We start from the raw sequence: 22,272 nt of genomic DNA on the forward strand, positions 1-22,272 counted from the left end.
AATAATAAATACTTAAATATATTATTGATAAGCTTAAACAACGAAGAATTTTGAGCAATAGAATTTATACCATAAATATATATATATAAAAAAATTATTTCAATAATAATAGATTCTACTTCTATTTATATCTATCTTATATAAATTAAAAGAAGAGTTGCGGGAATTGGATATTAAATCAAGTAAAAGAACTAATGCAATTTTCATATAGGTAATTTCAAAATGAAAAATTAAATCTTAAAATTTTATAATGATAACAAAAGAGAGCAGAAAATTCAATTTCTTATTATAATTAATATAAGAAATAATTATAAAAATATAAATAGATTTTGCAACAAAATATTCAAAGGACTTATATATTTGTTTCTAGATTACTTCAAAATTACAATTTAGGGTAAAATATGATATTATTTGGATTATAGGTAAAAGCTAATTAAAATATAGATAGTAGGCAAATGAATAAAGAGCAGTATACTTTTACAAATATGGTTAATTTTTTTATAATTAAAATTCAAATTTTATATTGATAATAACAAAGAAGAAAATTTTAAGTTCTACACGTAATGAAGAATAACAATCATTGACAAATATCAGTACATTTCTTGATAATATAATAATAAGAATTTTTCTTTTTATACTTTGGACGAATTCAAAGTTGTATCTTAATTTTAACCATGACAATATTTCATAATAGGTAAAATAACAAACAAGAGAAGACCAATTAAATTATGAAGGTACAAAAAACGTACAGATAGAGATAACGTGAGGTCATTTATACATTTGAATCATTTTAAAAATAAAATTAATAATTAAATAATTTAAAGAGTAGTATCTATAATTTTAGACAACTTGTGAAAAATAATATAAAAAGTAAATAAAAGATAACTCAGGCAAAAGGTTTTATTTATTTATGTTATATTATATTAAAAGTAGTGTAGTGAACAAGAATATTAATTCAACTGATAAGTTAATATTGTTCACATTTTTACTCGAAGTTGTTAGTGTTTCTTATTTACATAGCTTTATGCAGGAGATTCAAGCACGGGAGGTCATTGCTATGGCGGTAATGGTGTTGCTATTCTTAATGTCATTTTTTTCTTATGCTCAAGGTTCATCCAATGCAATGAAGGCATCCGAGTATAAAATCGAGTTAGGCTTTTAAACATCTTATAATAACTGTTTAAACATTTATGTTACAGTTAATTTTGGTTTTATAAATAGTTTGTGCATAATACATAATGTGATTGTTTTCTTTTGTTGTTCTCCGCGCATCGCGCGGGTACTTATACCAGTTTTTTCATTTAAAAGAATATCTAAATAGTTACGTAATTACGAGATATAGTTACCACCAATTTTTAACCCCCTTGAGAATTAAAAATAAAATAAAATAGAAGTGCACTTCTTGGATTACTTACACTCAATTTATTCTTGACCGCATAATTAGTTGATCGGACAAACAAGCCACAACATGAAAGTAATTAATTACTTATAATTAGTACTTCGTAATTACCCGCAAATCCAATTCTCATGTGGCTTTCCAAATACACTCTTAGATTAATGTCAATGAATCTGGTCGCTTCAGTTATAATATTCAAGCTCTTTCAATTGAGAAGATGGATAGTATTGTCAGATCTCTCTGTAATAATTTTTCTTTACAATAACATTTCACTACAAGTCAAGTTTTATTTGGAGTCGAACTTTTTATTTTATGTTATATTATATGTTCTCTATAACAAACATTTCACTATAGCAATCAAAAAATATTCAAACAAAAGATATCTTTATAAAATGGTTTGACTGTAATAGCATTTTTCTGGGGATTCTCTTGAGGTCATTGTTATATCTAAAATGAAGTGCCTCAGTTGTCGATGCCCCCAATTTTGCAGCATATGTCCATTAGTAGTTGTCCATAATTCCATAAGTTAATTAATTAATTAACTAGCATATGTAAGAACTTTTTCGTTACCACAAAGGTTTCTCATCACATTTCTTTATTACAGTTCGATGTCAACAATGTTACTGAGTTTTTCAGGTAAAAGTCAAGCTAATTAAAAGGACGGGATTAAGACAAATTGGACCTCTTAGTTTCTTCTGTTTTAGAGACTGCTATTCATAAGCTTAACAACTTTCTTATACTGACGCTTCGTTAAATTCTAGCAAATATTGGACCTAAAAATATACTTACATGGCGAAATATAATCACAGTTCAATGGTATTGCTTATATAGATCTTCATTTTTATTGTGGCCTATTTTTCGCTAAGTCTATATGGATTAATTCAAGAGATTACAATATTTGAGTCTTTTATGTGATTTTAGGTCTGCCACTTTAATATTTTCATTCACTATGAGTTTCACGTACACCCATAGACTGATGCACCTGGTTGTCGACGTAGGACATGACAAACTTACGTCGAACGACATTCTTTTATCTTATATTTTCTATATGTGCTAAGCTTGCCCCTTATGCCGATTGTGATGATTTATGATTTTGTCGAATATTTGTAATTCAACACAAATTCACCTTAGCATCCACATTAATATGAGACTCGTTTTGTAGATATGTTGAATAACTATAGAGTCCCAACAATGTTCAAAATATGCACAAGATAAGTATCGTAGAGATGCAAGTAGTAAGATTAATACATTCTCTTTTACTTGTCCAGTTGTTTTCTGCACTCCTTACGAAAGCACCAATTAAGTGTTTGTTTTACTAAATTATCCTTACGTAATGATACTTTGAAAATCTAAGTTTGATTATTGGTACTCCAATTAGATTGTCAAATGGTTTAAGAATAAAGTTGGGAAAAAAATTATCCCAATTTGCTAAAGTAGACATGTAAAATAAAAACTTATTTTTAGTATGTTGGAAAATTAACAAGGAACAAATGGAGTAGTAAGAATATATATAATTAGCAAGATTACCTCTTTTGGTTTTGTCCCCTTTTCTAACTAATCTTGTAGTTGTTTACAAAGTACGTGAGTACCTAGCAATATTAATAAAATGACACAAACAAAACACCAACCCAATTTACAAATAACTAACCACACAAAGACAAATGAGGAATCCCAAGACCAAAGTTGGCCATTTATCACCAAGTCATTATTTTGATTAATTCCCTTTGTACCATAATTCACCTCTCTTTTCTTCTATAAATACCATAACCCCTTTCCTTTCCAATTCAAGAATCCATAGCCAAAAAAACCAAGAAAACAAAGAGCCAATTACAAGAAGAATAAACACAAAGAAATTAAGAGAGAAATGGAATACACTTGCAAGGATTTTAAGGTGGGCAAATGTGAAGGAGAAAAATTGGTAGATGGTGAAACTATGCCATTAGTTCTAAACCCTATTGAACCAAACAAGAATGACATCAAATCATTGCTTGAAGCTTTGGACAATAACAAGGAATGGTTTGATAATATGATCACAAAAAATAGTGCTGTTCTTCTAAGAGGATTTGATGTGCAAAATGCACAAAATTTCAATGACATTATTGAAACTTTTGGTTGGGAAGATATTAGATATGTTGGACCAGCACCAAGGACACATATTTACAAGAGAGTATGGACTGCTAATGAAGGACCTCTTTCTGAATTCATATATTATCATCATGAAATGGTCCTTGTAAGTATTTTCTTAATTCTCAATTTTTTCACTCCTTTGCTTGTATTATCTGTCTTTCAAAAAATTTGCACACTCTTTAAAAAAGACGTTTAAGATTTTTAATCACATAACAATATTTATTTAAACTGCCCTTTATCTCTCATTGAACGTCTCACTTAAACTATAAGGGTGTATATTTGGGGAAAAGTACACTAAATGCGTCTTATTTTTTATAAAACGTCAAATATTTAAAACAAATTTAGTTTGCCAAAGCCTAATATTGTGCCAGAACATTGATGTTCTTCTAAATCCTCCAACTTAATTAATTAACATAGGAAGGAAATTATTAGGAAATTTTCCTTTAAAGATCCATGACTGCTCGAGTGGATAACTGGATATTAAAGTTATATTTACACACTCAGTATATAAGTTAAATCTGAGTGATTAAACTAACTTTTTTATTGTATACATACTTTAGATAAAGGAATTCCCAAAGAAAGTGATACTGTACTGTGAAATACCACCACCAGAAGGTGGGGAAACACCCTTTGTTCCAAGTTTTAGAGTAACAGAAAGAATGATAGAGGAATTCCCAGAAGCTGTTGAAGAAATAGAAAAGAAAGGACTGAAATATACATTCAGTGCTCCAAGTAAGAATGACGAAGGTTCCATGAGAGGCAGAGGCTGGGAGGATACTTTTGGTACTTCTGATCCTGCTGAAGCTGAAAGAAGGTAAGTAAATCATTTTTCTACCTCATCCAATGGTAAACATATATACTGGTACATTTTTTTGGTTTCTATCCGGTGGTCGGTACTCGTTTTATGGCCGACTAATCTAGATTCGCGCCGGAGAGTAAAGTGCTAACTCCCTACACTCGAAACTTTTCCGGAGAGTAAAGTGCTAACTCCCTACACTCGAAACTTTTGGTTAAGGATGAAATATCACTTACCGCTCTACATCCTTACCAATACTTTATCAATTTGAGTTCTCATTAGTAGCCCAAGGAAAGAATGAATATGATTTTTTTCCCCAACATAATCAATAAGTAACAATTAGTGAAATTTATGAAACAATGGTTGTGAACCGCCTAAGTTTTGGCAAGTAGAGTCATTCGATATTTATGCTAGTGGAAGGTAGCAAGTATTTGGAGGAATAGTCGAGATGTACGTGTCCGCAAATTAAACGAGCGTAAACACTACTCTTATCCAAAAAGAACAAACTATGGTGTGGCGATCACATGGAGATCATGATACCTTATCACATTAAAATAACTAAACTACATGCAAATTGCACGAAAAATACAAGATGACCATAAAAAATAGTTTAACCATAAGAGACTTTAAACCTTCTAGTCATTCTGTATTTCCTGAGCAATTCACAAGTATAGTTCGATTACTCTAATGTTACAACAAATAGTTCTCTAACTTTACTTTACAGTGAATGCAATTCAGTAATTATACGTGAAATTAACTCATAAACACTGTTAAGCAAACATCCATTATTTAACTCCATACCTTCAATCTTGATGCATTTTTTTCCAGGGCTAAAGCACTTGGAATGGAGATGGAATGGCTACCCAATGGTGGTGTAAAGGCGATCTTGGGACCAAGATATTTAACAAAGGTGTTTGATGGGAGAAAAGGAAGAAGAATGTGGTTCAACACATTGGTTGGCATGTATGGTAAAGATATAAGCTCAGCCATGATGTTTGATGGAACTGAAATACCAAAGGAAATAGTAAAAAAATGTGAAGAGATAATTGAAGAAGAAAGCATACAATTCAAATGGCAAAAGAATGATGTTCTCTTCCTTGATAACTTAGCTACACTTCATGGTAGAAGGCCTTCTCTTCCACCTAGGAAGGTCCTTGTTGCTACTTGCAAGTAAATTAAATTTCTGAGCTGAGCTGAGAAGAGAAGAGAATTTTCACGTGTTCAGCTCATGAAAAATAATCGGGATGGTTTCTACGCGAGGAGGCGTGTCGAAAAATAAGTTAATCATTTTAAGTTGGTATTATTAGAGTATGAAAATAAGGGAAGTAGAGACTTTGGAGATGTATCATTTTGCTACATCACCAGATTCTTCCTAGAGTTTTATGTATTATCAAGCTTTTGTTTGTGAGTTTGAAATAAAATGTACTAGTAGAATTTCGTAATAAATGTAATTTGGAGATGTACCGTTATGTTGTTTCATCTGAGTCCTCCTAGATTTTGAAATATGAAGTATCTGTTTATGTATTTCAAACTAGAGGTGTCCAAATTAGCTCACTGTGTTCAAATTGTCAAAAACAATCTAAGCTTCAGATAATCAGATGTCAAAAATGAGTTAAATCCAAAGTGATCCGTCAAAGTTTTCGACTAAAATTTGCCAAAATTATATTACACAATTGTTGATTCTTTACACTTTATTTTGACTATAATAGTTTCTTATGTTTCTATCCGAAAACGAAATAAAGATATAATTATGTCTAGGACTACTAAGGGGCGCAGTGGAATGGATGACATGCCTTCATCCTTAATTAGAATTCTCGAATTTGAGCTTTGAGAATGAAAAAGTCATGGGCAGAGAGCATTTCGCTCTTACATGAGTCCTACAAGACACAAATCTGAATTAGTCGGGTCAGTGAATTCCGCATATCAAAGTAGAATTTAAATTATAGAAATATTTTTTTTTTCATCATCCTTGGATTAAACTTAAGGTCCACAAAAAATGGCTGAAGGAAAAAATATTAACCTTGAGTTAGGAGAATAGTGGTATATCATGACATTCAACTTATATTTATCTCAACCAATATTGGCTCGTACTTTTAATTAGCCGGTACTGATCTATTCAATTAAAGACTTGTAACAATAGGCTTATGCATCATATACAAAAGTAAAATGATACACGGGGGAGGGGCCGGGGGATCAATAAATCGAAAGAGGAGCAAAAGAAGAAAAAACAGGTATAGAAAATTATCACTAAGGGACGTAAAGGCAATATTGATGGGATCTCTTCATCTTTAATTAGATGTCTCGAATTTGAGTCAAAGGAATAAAACGATTCATAATAGAAAATGCTTTCCCTTTAAATTGGTCTCTACACAGTGGCGGAACTAGGATTTTTACTAAGGGGTGTCAAAATACAAAAAAGTATAAATACGACAAAATTAAGGGAGTTCAACACATAGTATATTTACATACTAAAAAAGTTCTTTTTACGTATTTACCCAGTGTAATTTTTTGGCGAAGGTGACACCCCTTGGATGCATGTAGCTCCCCCACTGTCTCTACGCGACTCGAATTTGAATTAGTAGGGGTCATGAATTTTGAATACAAAATGATTAAACAATCTTTTTTTTTTTAGAAATTGAACATACCACAACTAAATTGAATATTAAAAAAATGAATAAGCAAAAAGGTCATACTCTACAGAAATCCCATGAAGAAAAGTAGAATAAGCGAAAAAACTTGTACTTTACTCTATAAATATCCAAACAAACACAGCCTAATAATACTGTGGCGGTTAAATCACTTCATCAATTCAGTTAATACAGTTTCTTCCACATAGAAATGAATTTTCAAGAACCACAAGACGAACAACAACATTCAGTTGATTCTCAATTAGCCATGCTCCATCTCAACACCACCACCACCGGTATCCACCACCACAACTCCACCACAGAACAACAATGCCATTCTTTTGATTCCCTCAATAATCAACAACAACAACAACCACATTTCTCACCCGAAAAAACTACCCTTTTACCACCCATTTCCACTACTAAGACAAAGAAGAGATATTCAAACACTCGTTTCTCTTCATCTCTTGAAGAACCCTTTCCGAAAAGAACTGCCACTGTCACCCTTTTACCAACCATTTCCACCATATCCAATGACAACAACAACAACCATTTGCAAGGATTCATCAAACTCCCACTTGAAAACCACCGTAATCTTGAAACTCAGGCTTTCTTGAAACCCCAACAGTTTGAAACTTCAACAACTCCATCTCCAGCAAAGCCACCATTACCACCACCACTTTATCGGACTTTTTCTGACCCGACAGGTTCTTGTTCTTACAAGAGAAAATCGCCTACTCCGCCACCTCACCATACCCTTGCAAGAACAACTAGTTGGTCACCAAATGAGGAATCTCCAACTACTATGGTATGTTTCTAAATTGTTAGAAATATCAAATATGTTTTAGTTTTGTGGTTATAACTAATGTCCTTATCTTTGAATTAGTCGCAGTTTACACAGCGTTTTTTTTGTCCACCTTGGCCCATAATTGCATACTCCTAGTAACTAATTACACATTGTGTTAATTAGAATGCCTAGTTGATCATAGTCATTTGCATGATGACGAAGGAATGGTTATTTGTGATAAATGCTTAAAAGTTACTGATATAAAAGAATTTAGTTGATAAATATATAAATCATAGTAGTACTCACATGTATTACGTGTTTGAGTCAAAATTATGGGTCCTTTTCAAGTTTATTAATGTTATTAGTACGCACTTTTTCTACCGTGGTTTGTTTCATTTTTTCATATTTGGGTTTTCGATTTGTTAAATTTTGTTTCTATTAATATTGGTGTGTTTCTCTTTCGATTACCAGAAGTCCCCTAATCACTATGCTCTCACAAGAACAGCTAGTTGGTCATCAAATGGAGATTCTCCAACTACTATGGTTTGTTTCTAAATCTTGGATATTTTTTCTTTTTGTCATATTTGGATTTCGATTTTTAAAATTTTCTTTTGATCTTAATATCAGTGGTGGCCACCAATATGCATCTTCCACTAACTAACTTCTGTATTTTAGCACTCTTTTGGTGTTGCATTTAGATTGGCAATAATATGACAGTAGCAAACACTTGAAAAGATAACAAAAAATTATCCCTTATGATTTTCTTCAAATATTTAACAAATTATGCCTAACGGAAGTTGTTTTATAAAAAAGATTTAGCTTTAATAACTCATGTTTGAAGGTGCAATTTTGTCTTTTTTGCTATTTTTTCTATTTTCTAGAGTTTGATGCAAATTCTTGAGGTACAACTTATGTTATAGTTGGTCTAGTTTTTGTGTTTGTGCAGTTTTTTATATTGAGATTTCTAGTCTATTAATATTGAGGTATTTCTCTTTCTTTCAATTTCAATTTCCAGAAATCTCCTAATCTTACAAGAACAGCTAGTTGGTCACCAAATGTTCAAGAATTAGGTGTCTCTATTAACAATGGAGAATCTCCTACTGCAATGGTTTGTTTCTATAACTTATTCATTTTTTAGCTGATTTCCAATTTCAGTTTCTTTTTCTCAATGTTGGGATCTTTACTGTTTTGTTTGTGTAATTTGCAGAGGCTGAAGAGAATGAAGGATGGAATGAGAGAAATGAGACAATGGTGTGACCTTATGATTCAAGAAGAAGATGTTCAAGAAGAAACTGAACCTGAAGAAAACAAGATTGTAAAGGTATTCAACAATTTTGCCTTCTTTACCTTTGAAATTTTCATTTTCTATGATATTGGGGTTCTTGCTGATCTGCTTTTTAATGTAATAGACCAAAAAAAAAGTTTATCTTTTAAGTCACTTAGAATTGTTTTTTTTCTGTGACCATGATGGGGTTCCTGCTGATTTATTTATTGTTCATGTTAGAGCAAAAAAGATTTACTCCACCCCTTAGAATTAGTTCTATTTACTGTGTTGGGGTTCTTTACTGTTGTGTTTAATGTTCAAAATAGAGCAACCAAAAGAAAAAAAAAAAGTTTACCTTTTAATCACTTATAGTTAGTTTGTTTACTGTGATGGGGTTCTTGGTGTTGTGTTTAATGCTCATAATAGAGCAAAAAGGATTTAGTCTACCTCTAAAACACTTAGAATTATTTTTGTTTACTGTGATGGGATTCTTGATGTTGTGTTTAATGTTCATAATAGAGCAAAAAGGATGTATTCTACCTTTAAAACACTTAGAATTAGTTTTGTTTACTGTGATGGGGCTCTTCCTGTTGTGGTTAATGTTCAGAATAGAGCAAATGGATTTATTCTACCTCTAAAACACTTAGAATTAGTTTTGTTTACCGTGATGGGGTTCTTGCTGTTGTGTTTAATGTTCATAATAGAGCAAAAAATATTTACTCTACCTCTATAACACTTAGAATTTGTTTTGTTTAGTGTGATGGGGTTCTTGCTGTTTTGCTTAATGTTCATAACAGAGCAGAAAAGATTTGCCTTCTAAATACTTAGAATGAGTTTTGTTTACTGTGATGGGTTCTTGCTGTTTTGTTTAATGTTCACTAATAGAGCAAAAACGATTTACTTTTTAAACTCTTAATTTTGTTTACTGTGAATTTGTGATGGGATTCTTGCTGTTGTGTTTAATGTTCATGATAGAGCAAAAGAGAATTACCTTTTAAAACACTTAAAATTAGTGTTGTTTGCTGATGAGTTTTTTTCTTTCTTGTTTTCCACTAGGATGATGAGACAGAGAGTGGAGGAGAACCATTGTGTGAGGAAGCAGTGTGGGTTGAGAGAATGGGAAGCTGTCTGATACTTCATTTCAAATGTCCCTGTGGTAAAGGCTATCAGATTCTGCTAAGTGGAAATAATTGCTACTATAAACTCACCAATTTCTGAGACCTTGTTACTCAAGTCAATTCAGCGAAAAAAAGGACTAACTGGATTAGATTCACGAGTCATAGAAGAACTAGTTAACTGCCATTTAAGTCAGTATAGGTTAGCTGCATTCTTTAGTATTCTTTCAATAAGTAAGCTTCAGGATTCGTTTTCCAATTTGGTAAAAGGTGTTCTTTAGTTTGCTTATAGTCAATGTGTAAAATTGTTTCATTCCTTTTTAGATTTGTGGATATGATTGCATAGTGAAGAACTGCCAGTCTTCTTTAGTCTGTTTTTTAGCCAAACTGTAAACTTGTTTCATTCCTTTTAGATTTGTGAATTCAGGGTTTTGTGGATATGTTTGCATATAATGAACTGCTGTTATGCGTAGAATTTATGCATTACCAAGTTTTCATTTATGAAGTTTGAAGTAAATTGTACTAGTAGAATTTCAATATATTAAGATACTTCGTACAAGTATCATTATGTTATCTCACCAAATGCTTTGTATCAGAATTTATGAAATATGAAACATCATTTACTATTTAAACTAGAGGCGTGCGGATTAACTTTGTGTGCAGCTTCCAAAAGCAGTTTAAGAGAAAAAAGAAGTTCAAAATATAGAGGTGTCAAAATTAATCAAGTTTATGTAATCCGCCCTTTTGAGAGAACGGCATGTTAAAGTGAGATGAACCAAATTGATCCGTCAAAATTTTGGACTTTAAGACTTGCTAAAAGAATGCTACCCACTTGGCTTCCCTAGGAAAATTCACTACTTCATATTGTATCCATACGCGAATATTTGCAAACACTGGTATTGACCATCATTTTTTTTGCACATACAGAATTCAAACACTGGTTAAATATAAAATGTCTATTTGAATATTTCAAGTGAAATAAAAGTGTTCCTATTCACAAATCTCAACTTTCATAAACCTTGTTTCCAGGTGAAGTTCATGTCCCAACATACAACTTTCGAATACTCTTTTCAGCTTCAAACACATATTGTCCAAGCGCCAACTGAAATTTCATAAAACTTCTTCAAAGTTGATGGAGTTGTACACAGAACATTACTGAAGGAAAATAGGAAATGTCGAATTTTCACATTGCAATCGACTAGCAAACTACATCCAATGACTACAGCCATTGTGATTGTGAAATTTGCAGCTAGAAGACTGAGCTCTAGCCCGAGGAAAATCGAGCATACTTTTACAGCCTGAATTTATTCTTCGGAAACTAGACAATGCACAAACGTTACAGAATTACATAGTACTAACAATATCCTTGCCTACAAGAGCCAGATATTTGCTTCTAGTCAACCTTGAAAATACACCAACTGCATTTACGAAGCACGGTATGGCACACCACGGCCTCTGCCCCTACCACCATAGCCATAACCATATCCATATCCATTTCCGTTTCCACTTCCATATCCTCCCCTTCCATAATTTCCATATCCTCCTCGAGAACGTCCACCACGTCCAGGACCACGACCACCACGGCCGCCCCTGTATCTTGAGAAATCTCCGAATGTCTGCACCCATAGAACAGATTAGCTCGTTGAAGAATAATCATAGTCAAGAAGTAGAGCAGAAGAATCAGATATACCTCAACATCTATCTTCCTTTGCTCAGAAAACCTGGTCCTTCCATGATTTGAGTCATGGTCAAGTGCATTACTTGATAAAGAGTCAAAAAAGTCATCCTTATTGTAAACAGGCTGCAGGAAAAAAGGTAGATTAAACATAAATACAAAGATACGTCCAAAATGCATGGAAATTGCTATGTACTATAAATTGAGGTTGAGGAGAATTTAAATGAACACCTTGACATCAATCTTAGGAAGATCATCCTCGTAGTCAATGTAAGAAATATCCTCATCACTGCCATTTCCATCTCCTTCTCTGTTACTTTTGCCAAGATGACCCCATACTTCATCTTTCTTGAACTTCTCGTTCATGGCCATAAAATCAAAATCCTCATCAAACTTTGTTACTGGTCTTGAAACCTGGCAAGGAAGTTAATCAATCTATCATCATTGACTACTCCCAGAAATGGTCGTCTACTAATCATTTAAGCAAATGAGTCAAATTGTACATTGGAGGGCACAAATTATGGAATTAAGTTTCATTCTTCAATGTAAGGTTGCATGTAGATTACGTGAAAATATTGAACGGTGAAGTCAAAACACAGATAGCAAATCCTAGAAATATGGGAGCTAGCTGTCATGTTCATAAATGTAGCAGAAACTTGAACAAACATACAAGTCCAACTATTATAACAGCTATCAGAACTGCAAAATAGGGTCAATGACAATGAAACTCAAAAGGTCAGACAGAAGTGGTATCATGTACCAATCTTCGTTACTTGTATTTTGTTATCAAACCTTCCTACATAACTTGTATGTTCATGCACTCTCAAATGTTTGGTAATGCTAATAACAGCTACTAGCAAATCAATGTTCTAAGAAATACTCTGCCTACAGAGTCCCCTACAATGAATGCATAGCTTGAATTATTTTTTTTGGTGACATGGGAACCGGCAGCCGCTACCCTTGGGGTGCACACAGGGTAAACCCAGCTCCAATGCATAGCTTGAATTATATACAACTATTAACTCAACTATTAGGGTTTAGATTGAATGAAAGAATCTTGGAGTAATCCCCTTTTGGCCATTCATCACAGAAGAAAGCTTTTATCACTGAAAGGGCCACATTTGGAATTTGTGACCTCCATAAAAGGACTTATAACTCCAGACTGAAACTAATTACAAAGAACAGATGGATTAAACTATAATACATCAGATACAGCTATGACTATAATGCCATAAAAAGATCTAGGTTAATAATGGCTTAAATATGCACATAATCCATTACCCCCATTCCTCTTCCACCACGCCCTCTGTAGTTGTTGTAACGCGGCTGATATGGAGCTCCATTTGTCTAGAAGAAAAGAAAATGAAAGGAGATTATTAGCTTCCCAATCAATATCATATGATTTTGCCACCAGTTAGGAAATTTTTGGCATATGTATAATGCAAAGGATGACATAAGTGTCAGCCACAAAAGTATAAGTGTCAGCCACCACATCATTGTGAAGTACATCATCACGAGTCCTACCCTTTTATTTTTTAAGTCACGGGTCTAATTTTCTTGCCAAAGATCCATGATGAAGAGATGGAAGCAATAGAGGGAAAGCAAAAGAGGCATTCAGAACATTGCCATGTAAAGACTGACAGATGACTGGTCACTTTAAAGTATTTTCTTAACCAAGCAGCCTTGGAATATTATTAACATGCTCCAGTCATAACGTAAGCATCAAATACATATAAAGGTAGTAGATAGTATGGCTTAACTAAACTGACACCAAACTTTTTATCATCCCTTCCACTGTTAATAGCCATCATGTTTCAAAGTCTGGAGCACAGGACACCATTTAAAAGGCAACAGCCATGATTATTGTCTAGAGCAGACTGCATAGCAACCTTACAGCAACATCTAGTCAGATTAACCCGATGTTCGCAGAATTGTCTCCTCTTTTCTTTTCTTTTTTTTTTCTTTTTTTTGAGATTGAAGAATTATCTCCTTCTTTCGTTATTACAAGTAAATAAACCGTGAAATAAAAGGCCTTCATTAATTTTTGCCAGAAAAGGCAGCTAAATATATGCTAATTAAGCACTTAATCAAGTAGCCCAACTTAATTACGGATAGCCCCCTTACATCACAAGCATCCACTATTTTTTTCAAATTAGAAGTTCAAACAAGATTATAATACCCTGGGAAATAGGAATAATTAGCCAAATATTGTCCACTCAGGAAGATCAAAACGTAAAAATAAACGAATAAGTAAATAAAACTTCCGAACACTCAGTATAAAACAAATAACCATAATAGAGCACCTTCTGTTGACGGGTCTGAGGTGGTAATGGTAATATTGGTGGCTGAGCTTCTGCTTTAACAGGAGCTGGAGGTTCTGAAGATGGTGTGGGCAATACTTGAACCACTTCTACATCTTTTTGAGCTGTCTGCGAAGATTGAGTTGATGGAACATCAATTGGTCCAGATTGCAACAGCTGCCCTGGTGTTACCAGCGACGGTGTGGGTGTCTCCGCTAGATTAGAACTGGATGGCCCCACAACAGTAGATACAGACTGAGACAAAGTTGGGCTAGGTACTGGGTTGGGTTTAATAGATACTGGCGGAACAACAGGATTTACATCAGGACTTGTTGTCAAAGGAGGTAAAGTCGGTAAACTAGCACTTAATGTCGACGCAGGGATAGCAGATACAGAAGCCTTCTTTGAAAGGCTGGATATTGTTTCAGTGGCAGGTACCACAGGTTGCAGAGGGGACACACTGGAAGGCAAAGTAGCAGTAGGTAAAGTGCCAGAGGTTAAACTAGTAGTTGTAGGCATCAATGAAGAAGGGTATTCTGGCAAGTTAGACGCTTGTAGGCTTGATCCTCCAGTTGGCAAAGACGAATTGAAACCAGAAAACTGCATTTGCGGCATGGAAGGAGGCTGCGGCATGGAAGGAGGCATGGCAAGTCCAGGAGGAGGACGAAGCAAAGATTGTTGCTGCATTTGTGGTAGTCCATTAGGTGCACTATAAAAACCTTGCCAATACATTGGCATACCAAGTCCACCAGCACCGGCATTTGGAGGAGGAGGTGATGGACCCCAAGATCCTATATTCCCTCCAGGTTGATACAAAGGCAGGCCACTTTGGAATGCTGAGCCAGGATGTCCTGGCTGAGCAGAATGGGAACTTAGATCCGTCAAAGATCCACCAACAGCAGCAGGTAAACTTGCAGATGTGGTAGGTGGTCGAGGATAGTGCGACTGAAAGGTTGGTTAGAAGAATTAGGATTCAATCAAACATAATATTAAACATCGGTGCAATTTCTTTCTACTTACCTGGATAATAGCTGGGTCGTTGTTTATAGCTGGTGTAGGTTGAAGAGGTGGCGAAGACTTAACTTGTAAATCCTGCAAGAAGCAAAACATTTAATCAATTTTAGGAACAAAGAAAAGAAGCCGATAAGTCATCATCTTCGAGAATTTTGAAAGAAGAGCTGAGGGCTGATCTACAACCACCCTCTCACTAAATGTCTGCATTTAAAGATACTGACTTGGCACGCAAATAGATGACAATATGACGCACAAATGATAATTTTCCTCACCCTCTTTTTTGTTTTTTGGAAATTGGTAACAACTTGTATTCACAGTAAAATTCAGCCTCAATTGAAGCTGAATTGTAATCTTTACAGCAAAACTATAAGGAGCACCCAACAAAAACTTACACTTAGACTTGTCCTATTAAATCTACCAGGTCTCCTATCTCCTCCCCCCCCAAAAAAAAAAATTTTGTTTACACCAAAAATAGAAGAGATTCAGACAATTCATCCTAATTTTCTGGATAGAGCAATTAGGGCCCTCAAAAATTCTAGCGTTCCTTTCCTTCCATATTGTCCACCAAACACAAGCTGGGATGATCTGCCACCAGTCTTCTTCTCCACCTCTCTTTCCTACACTCTTCCAGCATCTGAGAAGCTCCACAGTAGTATTAGGCATAGGCCAATTGATACCAAGGATACAAAAGAAAATGTTCCACATTGTAGCTGTCTTGCAGTGTAAGAAAAGGTGCTTATTGGTTTCACCATCTTGAACAAATCTGAAAACCTCTTGTTTGTATTTTTCCTGACCCTCTTTTGATAAAATAACTTTCTCTCACCCTATAACTGAGTATTCTAACTTCCATCAATGAAAATGATTTGCTGATCAGATAATCAAATCAAAAGGATATTGACACTATCCTCTTACCTAAGGACCATGCTAAAAAAACAAAGACTTAGACTTAAGGGTCAATCCAACCAAATGCAGGGGCTACATAATGTAGTTAACTTGTTTATTGATCACAAAGATCAAAAGAAAGGTGCGAACTAGGCTGAAAAACAAGTTCAGACTTTTATTAAGTGCTTTTTTTCTTTCCTACACCAATCCCAAAGTTCGGCTCTTCATATAATTTGATAAAATTGGATACCAAAGTACCATAAATCCAGAGAGAAGCATGCTCCAACTTCTAAAATAAGCTTTTGAACAATTAAAATACTAGAAACTTTTTGAAGAAATAAATGCATTAAAGATATCTACAGAACTATTAATAAATAAAAGGAGAGAGATCTGACAGAACAAAAAGAATACGATGCCAAGAGCTAGGTGAAAGCATTTCAGTATACAAGGCAACCGAAACAACATAAAAGTCCATAGCAGACTAGAGTTAGAGCACATTACCTTGATATCACTTCCACGAAAAAGTATGTACTCATAAATCTTGTCGCTTGGAGGTACTTGAGGACCATCCTTCTTTCTTCCCTCTGTTCCAAATGATCTTACTGCAATGACAAGTTAACCAATTGTCAGATCCTAAAAGTTACTTTATACTTCAATGAACACACTATTAATAACAAAAGCTCAACCTAGAAAACTCTATCATGGTACAAGTACAACAAAATTTAATTTTCCAACAACAAAAAAATCAATATTTCTCCTCATTTAGGCTTTGTGGACCAAAGCTTAACTTTTTCTTTGAATTTCAAAGTAGAAAAGTACGACTACAGATATGGTTCTATGTAAGGATCAATTTTCAGAATGCTACTTTGAATTAGTGAACTTTGGGCATGTGATGCGGAGAGATGCAAATGCCCCAGTGCGGAGGTGCGAGAGGCTGGCTATGGACGGTTTGACAAGAGGTAGAGGTAGGCCGAAGAAGTATAGGGGAGAGGTGATTAGACAGGACATGGCGCATCTCCAGCTTACCGAGGACATGACCTTAGATAGGAGGGTATGGAGGACTCAGATCAGGGTAGAAGGCTAGTAGGTAGTCACGTTTATCCTTTCTTGCGAGTAGCTGCATTGATCTTTAGTTTCTTATCCCTTGATTTCTCGCGATATTTGTTTTGAGAATGGTTTATCATGGCTTATTCACTTTCGTTGTATTCATTTTCATAATTGCTTGAATTGTTTGCCGTATCTAACCTTTCATATGCCTTTTCTTGGCCGAGGGTCTTCAGGAAAAGACCTCTCTACCTAAGGTAGGGGTAAGGTCTGCATACACTCTACCCTCCCCAGACCCCACATTGTGGGATTCATTGGGTATGTTGTTGTTGTTGTTGTAGTACTTTGAATTAGTGAACTTATTTCCAAAAATTCTGCAATGAATTATCTAAACTCATCCATCATAAGTTCAGTTTTGTTACAAAGACACAAGCGCCCTGATACCAGATACCGGCAGCAAAATTCCATCATCTTACCAAAGGTTCGACATGCAGAAGCACATCCTTACACTAACATACTCAAAAAATGCAATATACAAATTCTCAAAAACACACCAAAGCACCAAATTCACATCATTTTTGCTCTTCGAACAATAAAAATCTCAACTTTCTACGAGCTTTGAACTAAGCACATAATCAGTAATGGATCGCACAAATACAGATTTGATTTTTTTGAAATGCCGGAATCACCAAAAATTATAAGATTAAAAAATAAACTAAATCATGTATTAATATAGTATAAGAACCCAACGAAACACATCAAAGCACATAATTCAACTCAAGTTTGCTCTTAAACAGGAAAAATCTCAACTTTTGATAAGATTTGAACAAATCACATCATTCAACTCAATTTTCTCTTAAAACTGAAAATATTTGAAAACGAAAAAAAATCCTAATTTTCAACCAGCTTTGTGCTGAGCAACTACATAAAGTACTGTTATGAAGACCGATACTGGACTCTCAATTTTCAGTAACTTTGAATAAAGCACATATTTCAGCTCAATTTTTCATTTAAAACTCAAAAGCTCCTCAATTAAAACTCCAAGAATCTTAGAACTCGAAAGACCCTCAAATTTTCTCTTAAAACTCGAAAGACGCGATAAGCAAATAACATCGCCTAAACACACTAAATTAGCTATACATAGCTATACAAGTCAATCATCAATCAAATAAACAAGGATCTAACTTCAAAAATCGATAAAATCACCAAAAATTGCAGTAAAATTTAGTAAGCGATTAACTGAAGGAACTTATCTCAGAAGGAAAAATATCAATTTTCAATAAACTTTGAATAAAGCACATAATTCAACTCAAATTTTTATCTTAAAACTGAAAAAAAAAAAATTAATTTCCAGCATGCTTTCCATTAAGCAAGCAACATCGCCTAAACACACAAAATTAGCTAGAGAAGTCAATCATCAATCAAATAAACAAGGATCAAACTTTAAAAAATCAATAAAATCACCAAAAATTGCAGTAAAACTCTCAATAAACTTTGAATAAAGCACATAATTCAACTCAATATTTATCTTAAAACTGAAAAAAAAAAAAAAAACTTAATTTCCAGCCAGCTTTGTGACTAACTAAAGAACATACTCAAATAAGCTCTTAAACAGGAAACATCTCAATTTTCAATAACTTTGAATAACGCATATAATTCAACATAACTTTTCTATTAAAACTGAAAAAAAAGTAAACTAAAAAACTAAGCAAGTAACATAACATCGCTTAAAACCACAAAATTAGCTATAGAATTGAATCATCAATCAAATAAACAAGGATCTAACTTCAAAAATTAAATAAAGTATACCGTTACGAAGACCGATACTGGACTCATCAGTATTGATATTATATAGAATTCCTTCATAACGGATCTCACTCTTTGAAGTCAAACTAATTAAACTACCGATATATGAATCCGCCGTTGTTGATCCACCGCCGCCACTAGATCTACCCGCCGATGAACTCTCCGCCGCCATAACTTTAACCCTAAAAATTCATATATCTAGAGAGAGAAAGTGAATGTTAGAGAGAGAAAGAGAGTTGACTATAGGTTTTGAAGATGATGATGATGGCGGAGAGAAGAAGAGATTATTGTGTGTAGGGTTTTTTCGTTTTTTCGTTTTTTCTATTTTTTGCTTTTTTTTTTTTGCCTGTAATTATTAGTATATCGGGTTCTTTTTAAGAGCAGTCAAGTGTTGTACGTTGAGTAAGGTAGATTGTACTTTCTGTTTATCTGGCTGTTGAGGATTATTAAATGGAGAGATATTGCTTTTTTAAACGGATTGGGAAGTCTTAGGACCCGTTTGGCCATAAGAATTATTCACTTTTTTTCGGAATTTTTTTTCAAAAATTAGTGGGCGTTTGGCCATAAAAATTATTCACTATTTTTCAAAAAAAAAAATCACTTTTTTTACTTTGGGGCGTTTGGCCATAAATATTCGGAATACAACTTGAAGTTGTATTTCGGAATTAAAAAAAATTCACTTTTATCAAAACAAGTACATTTCAACCAAAAAATACTATTTGCAAAAACTATGGCCAAACACAACTCCAACTCCAAAATTTCAAAAAAAAAAGGTGAAAATGTTTTTGGTTTCTATGGCCAAACGCCTACTTAGAGATTGATTTTTTTTTTTTTGCTGGTTTTGGAGAATAAATGGAAATGCCAATGAATAGCGGACACGTAATTAGTCTTGGACTTAAGAGTCTAGCCAAGAGGGGCCAATAGGTAATTTTATCGTAAAATGATCAATTTTTTACTTTTTTTTTTTTAATTACATGGGGATACAGAAGGGGAAATTTGGGGAGGGGATTACAAGGTGAGGAATCGAACCCTCATCAATAAGGTGAAAGTTAAGGTAGCCAAAACTGAGCTACTAAGATCCTCGATAAAATGATCAATCATTATTAAGTAAATGAAGAAATTGGTCATACGGTAGTATAATTATAAATCAACCTCCTACTAAAGAAATGAAATAACATCATATTTTCCCTGCATCAAAAATTTCTCTTTTGAGCTGAGTATCTATCGAAAAGAGTCTTCCTACCTCACAAAGGTAAGAATAAGATCTCTGTATATAAGAATAAGATCTGTGTACTTCTTATCCCCTTCTAACATCACCTATGAGACTTACACTAATATGTTGTTGTGTTTTAATCTATAGTTACTTGTGCATCATTAGGTAGATGGCCCCACCAAATAAGGATAAATATGGACTATCCGAGAAAAATTGCATTAATATTCAACTTTATGCGTAACAAATTCTAATGATTTGGTAAAAGCAATAATTTCAACAAGCAGTATATTGCCATGATTGGAAATTTGGAATACATGGGCGTCGAGGCATCCAGTGTCACAAAAAAAATGAAGAGTTGCAGACTACTTGAAAAGTCCACACTTAATATTTATATTTTCAAATTTAGTAAATCAATATTATCAAGTTTTCAGCTGGTTCTTAAAAAAGTCATCTTGATTGATAATATTCAAATGCGAATATAAGCTTAATTGAAGCATAAAGTGAAATTGTAATAATAAATTAGAGGCTTTTGTACGTTGATTATCGTTTTACTTGTTTTCTTCGTCGTTCTCTCCATTGAATCAATCATTTTATCCTGATTTATTTAGCAGGTACCATGTCAAAACTCCTACTCTACTTCATAGTAAACAACATTTAATAATATTGGTGTAACAACGTGGAAACGGACAAGTAATGTTAATTGATCGAGAACGTTTGTGTTTCGATTGACAAATCTGCTTGAAGCAGAATAGTAAAGAAAACGCACGGTTTGTCCTTCAAATGGGTTGGTCTTTAATTTTGTCCTTCAAAATTGAATTTATGTTCAAGCGGGCATAAGTTCTTTAAGAGTCCTGACATAACTTATGAAATATTATGATGTGAAAACATAAACTTATGTCTCGCAAAAAAATTGTTTGCCTTGAGGAATGAAAATTAAAGACCACCACAAAAGAGGGGCAAAAGTGCAAATGACCCTAGAAGAGCACCCTTGTACCAAATGGACCATAATACTAGTAAGGTTTCTCGATGGGCCACAATATCAGGCCGCCGTTGCATATCTACATGAACCCAATAAATGATGGAAGCCCATAAATGATACTAAAAAAGAGCCCAAGAAAGGCTAGATATATTTCCACGGCCTCTTTCTATTCAAACGATGGTATTGTGGGATAAAATTCATAAGTAGTCCATTTTCAGTTTTGTAATTAACAAATACTTATTTTATTACATCTTAAATTCTATAACTTAAATTTTAGGACATTATCATGGAGTTTAGCCATGAAATTTGAAATTCCATGATAATGACTATTTTCCAAAGCTAAATAGAAAAGTGGCTAGTGAACGCTATTCTCACTATATCTGACCGGGAGATTCAAACCCACAACAATAGAGTATTTACCAGTTCAGTAATAATAATATTGACTTGTCTCCTCTAGGATACAACAATCCGGTAATGTCGTACGACTAGAACAAACTTTAGACAAGTTGTTGAGTCCAAACCTATGATATTAAGAACAATTTCCTTCAACAAAATAAAATACTTTTTTGTTTCTCAGAATTCTCTTTTATTCCACAACACAACCTTGCTTTTTCTTGCACCAACACGAGGATAAAAGAACTCATATTTAGAGGTGTAGAATTTCTTCCATGGAGTAAATAAGTTGAATCTGGGGTAACTTATGGGTGAGAGGATGAAAAAAGTAATGATCACTTTCTAGATCATGAAAAGATCTTGGAATAATAATTTGAAAGATGTTATAATAATAATCCAATTTGTAAGCGCTAACATAACAAATAATCTATGTAGGTCTTCATATGATAAATACTTACCTGTACTCAATGTTGTCACCAAATTATAATTGACTTAATAGGGTGATAATATATACTCATCAATCAACCATGGTTGATTGATAGAAATTTATATACAAATACATAGTATGCATGATCAATTGACTTATATACATTGGGTAGGGATAAATTTTTACCATCTCATAGTCTACAGAGGTAGTTGAGTTATTTTAAGAGATTTTTGTACAAATGAAGGATTTTGAACACTAAGAACATTCATCTCCAAAACATTGTCTACTATGTGAGGCCAAATATGGTGGAAAAGGACAGGGAGAAAGAGAGAAAATGACATATCAACTAAATAGGCCTGGCTAGCAAAAATTAGTGTGGGCAACTCTCTCTATATAGCTGTCCCATTCTTCACAATATATTGTGGTC

General features: G+C 33.8%; 3 protein-coding genes across 3 annotated transcripts; 2 read left to right on the forward strand and 1 right to left on the reverse strand.

The window, feature by feature from the left end:
• Positions 1-3,123: 3,123 nt before the first annotated feature.
• On the forward strand, positions 3,124-5,792 carry LOC132066760 (clavaminate synthase-like protein At3g21360). Its single transcript, XM_059459978.1, has 3 exons — positions 3,124-3,626; positions 4,084-4,337; positions 5,148-5,792. Exons 1-3 carry the CDS (start codon positions 3,261-3,263, stop codon positions 5,491-5,493), a joined length of 966 nt encoding a protein of 321 aa, XP_059315961.1. The 5' UTR covers positions 3,124-3,260; the 3' UTR covers positions 5,494-5,792.
• A 1,234-nt stretch (positions 5,793-7,026) lies between these two features.
• Positions 7,027-10,542, forward strand: LOC132066173 (uncharacterized). Its single transcript, XM_059459538.1, has 5 exons — positions 7,027-7,754; positions 8,205-8,276; positions 8,749-8,841; positions 8,941-9,054; positions 10,054-10,542. The coding sequence occupies exons 1-5, from the start codon at positions 7,158-7,160 to the stop codon at positions 10,213-10,215; spliced, it is 1,038 nt and encodes a 345-aa protein (XP_059315521.1). The 5' UTR covers positions 7,027-7,157; the 3' UTR covers positions 10,216-10,542.
• A 726-nt stretch (positions 10,543-11,268) lies between these two features.
• Positions 11,269-19,139, reverse strand: LOC132067727 (protein decapping 5). The gene is made up of 8 exons (XM_059461031.1): positions 18,837-19,139; positions 16,485-16,585; positions 15,108-15,179; positions 14,091-15,032; positions 13,069-13,134; positions 12,019-12,201; positions 11,803-11,913; positions 11,269-11,728 (listed from the first exon to the last, which is right to left on the reverse strand). The coding sequence occupies exons 1-8, from the start codon at positions 19,003-19,005 to the stop codon at positions 11,537-11,539; spliced, it is 1,836 nt and encodes a 611-aa protein (XP_059317014.1). The 5' UTR covers positions 19,006-19,139; the 3' UTR covers positions 11,269-11,536.
• Positions 19,140-22,272: the final 3,133 nt, after the last annotated feature.

This window comes from Lycium ferocissimum, chromosome 8 (genome assembly GCF_029784015.1).
Source record: "Lycium ferocissimum isolate CSIRO_LF1 chromosome 8, AGI_CSIRO_Lferr_CH_V1, whole genome shotgun sequence".
Classification (NCBI taxonomy): Eukaryota; Viridiplantae; Streptophyta; class Magnoliopsida; order Solanales; family Solanaceae; genus Lycium; species Lycium ferocissimum.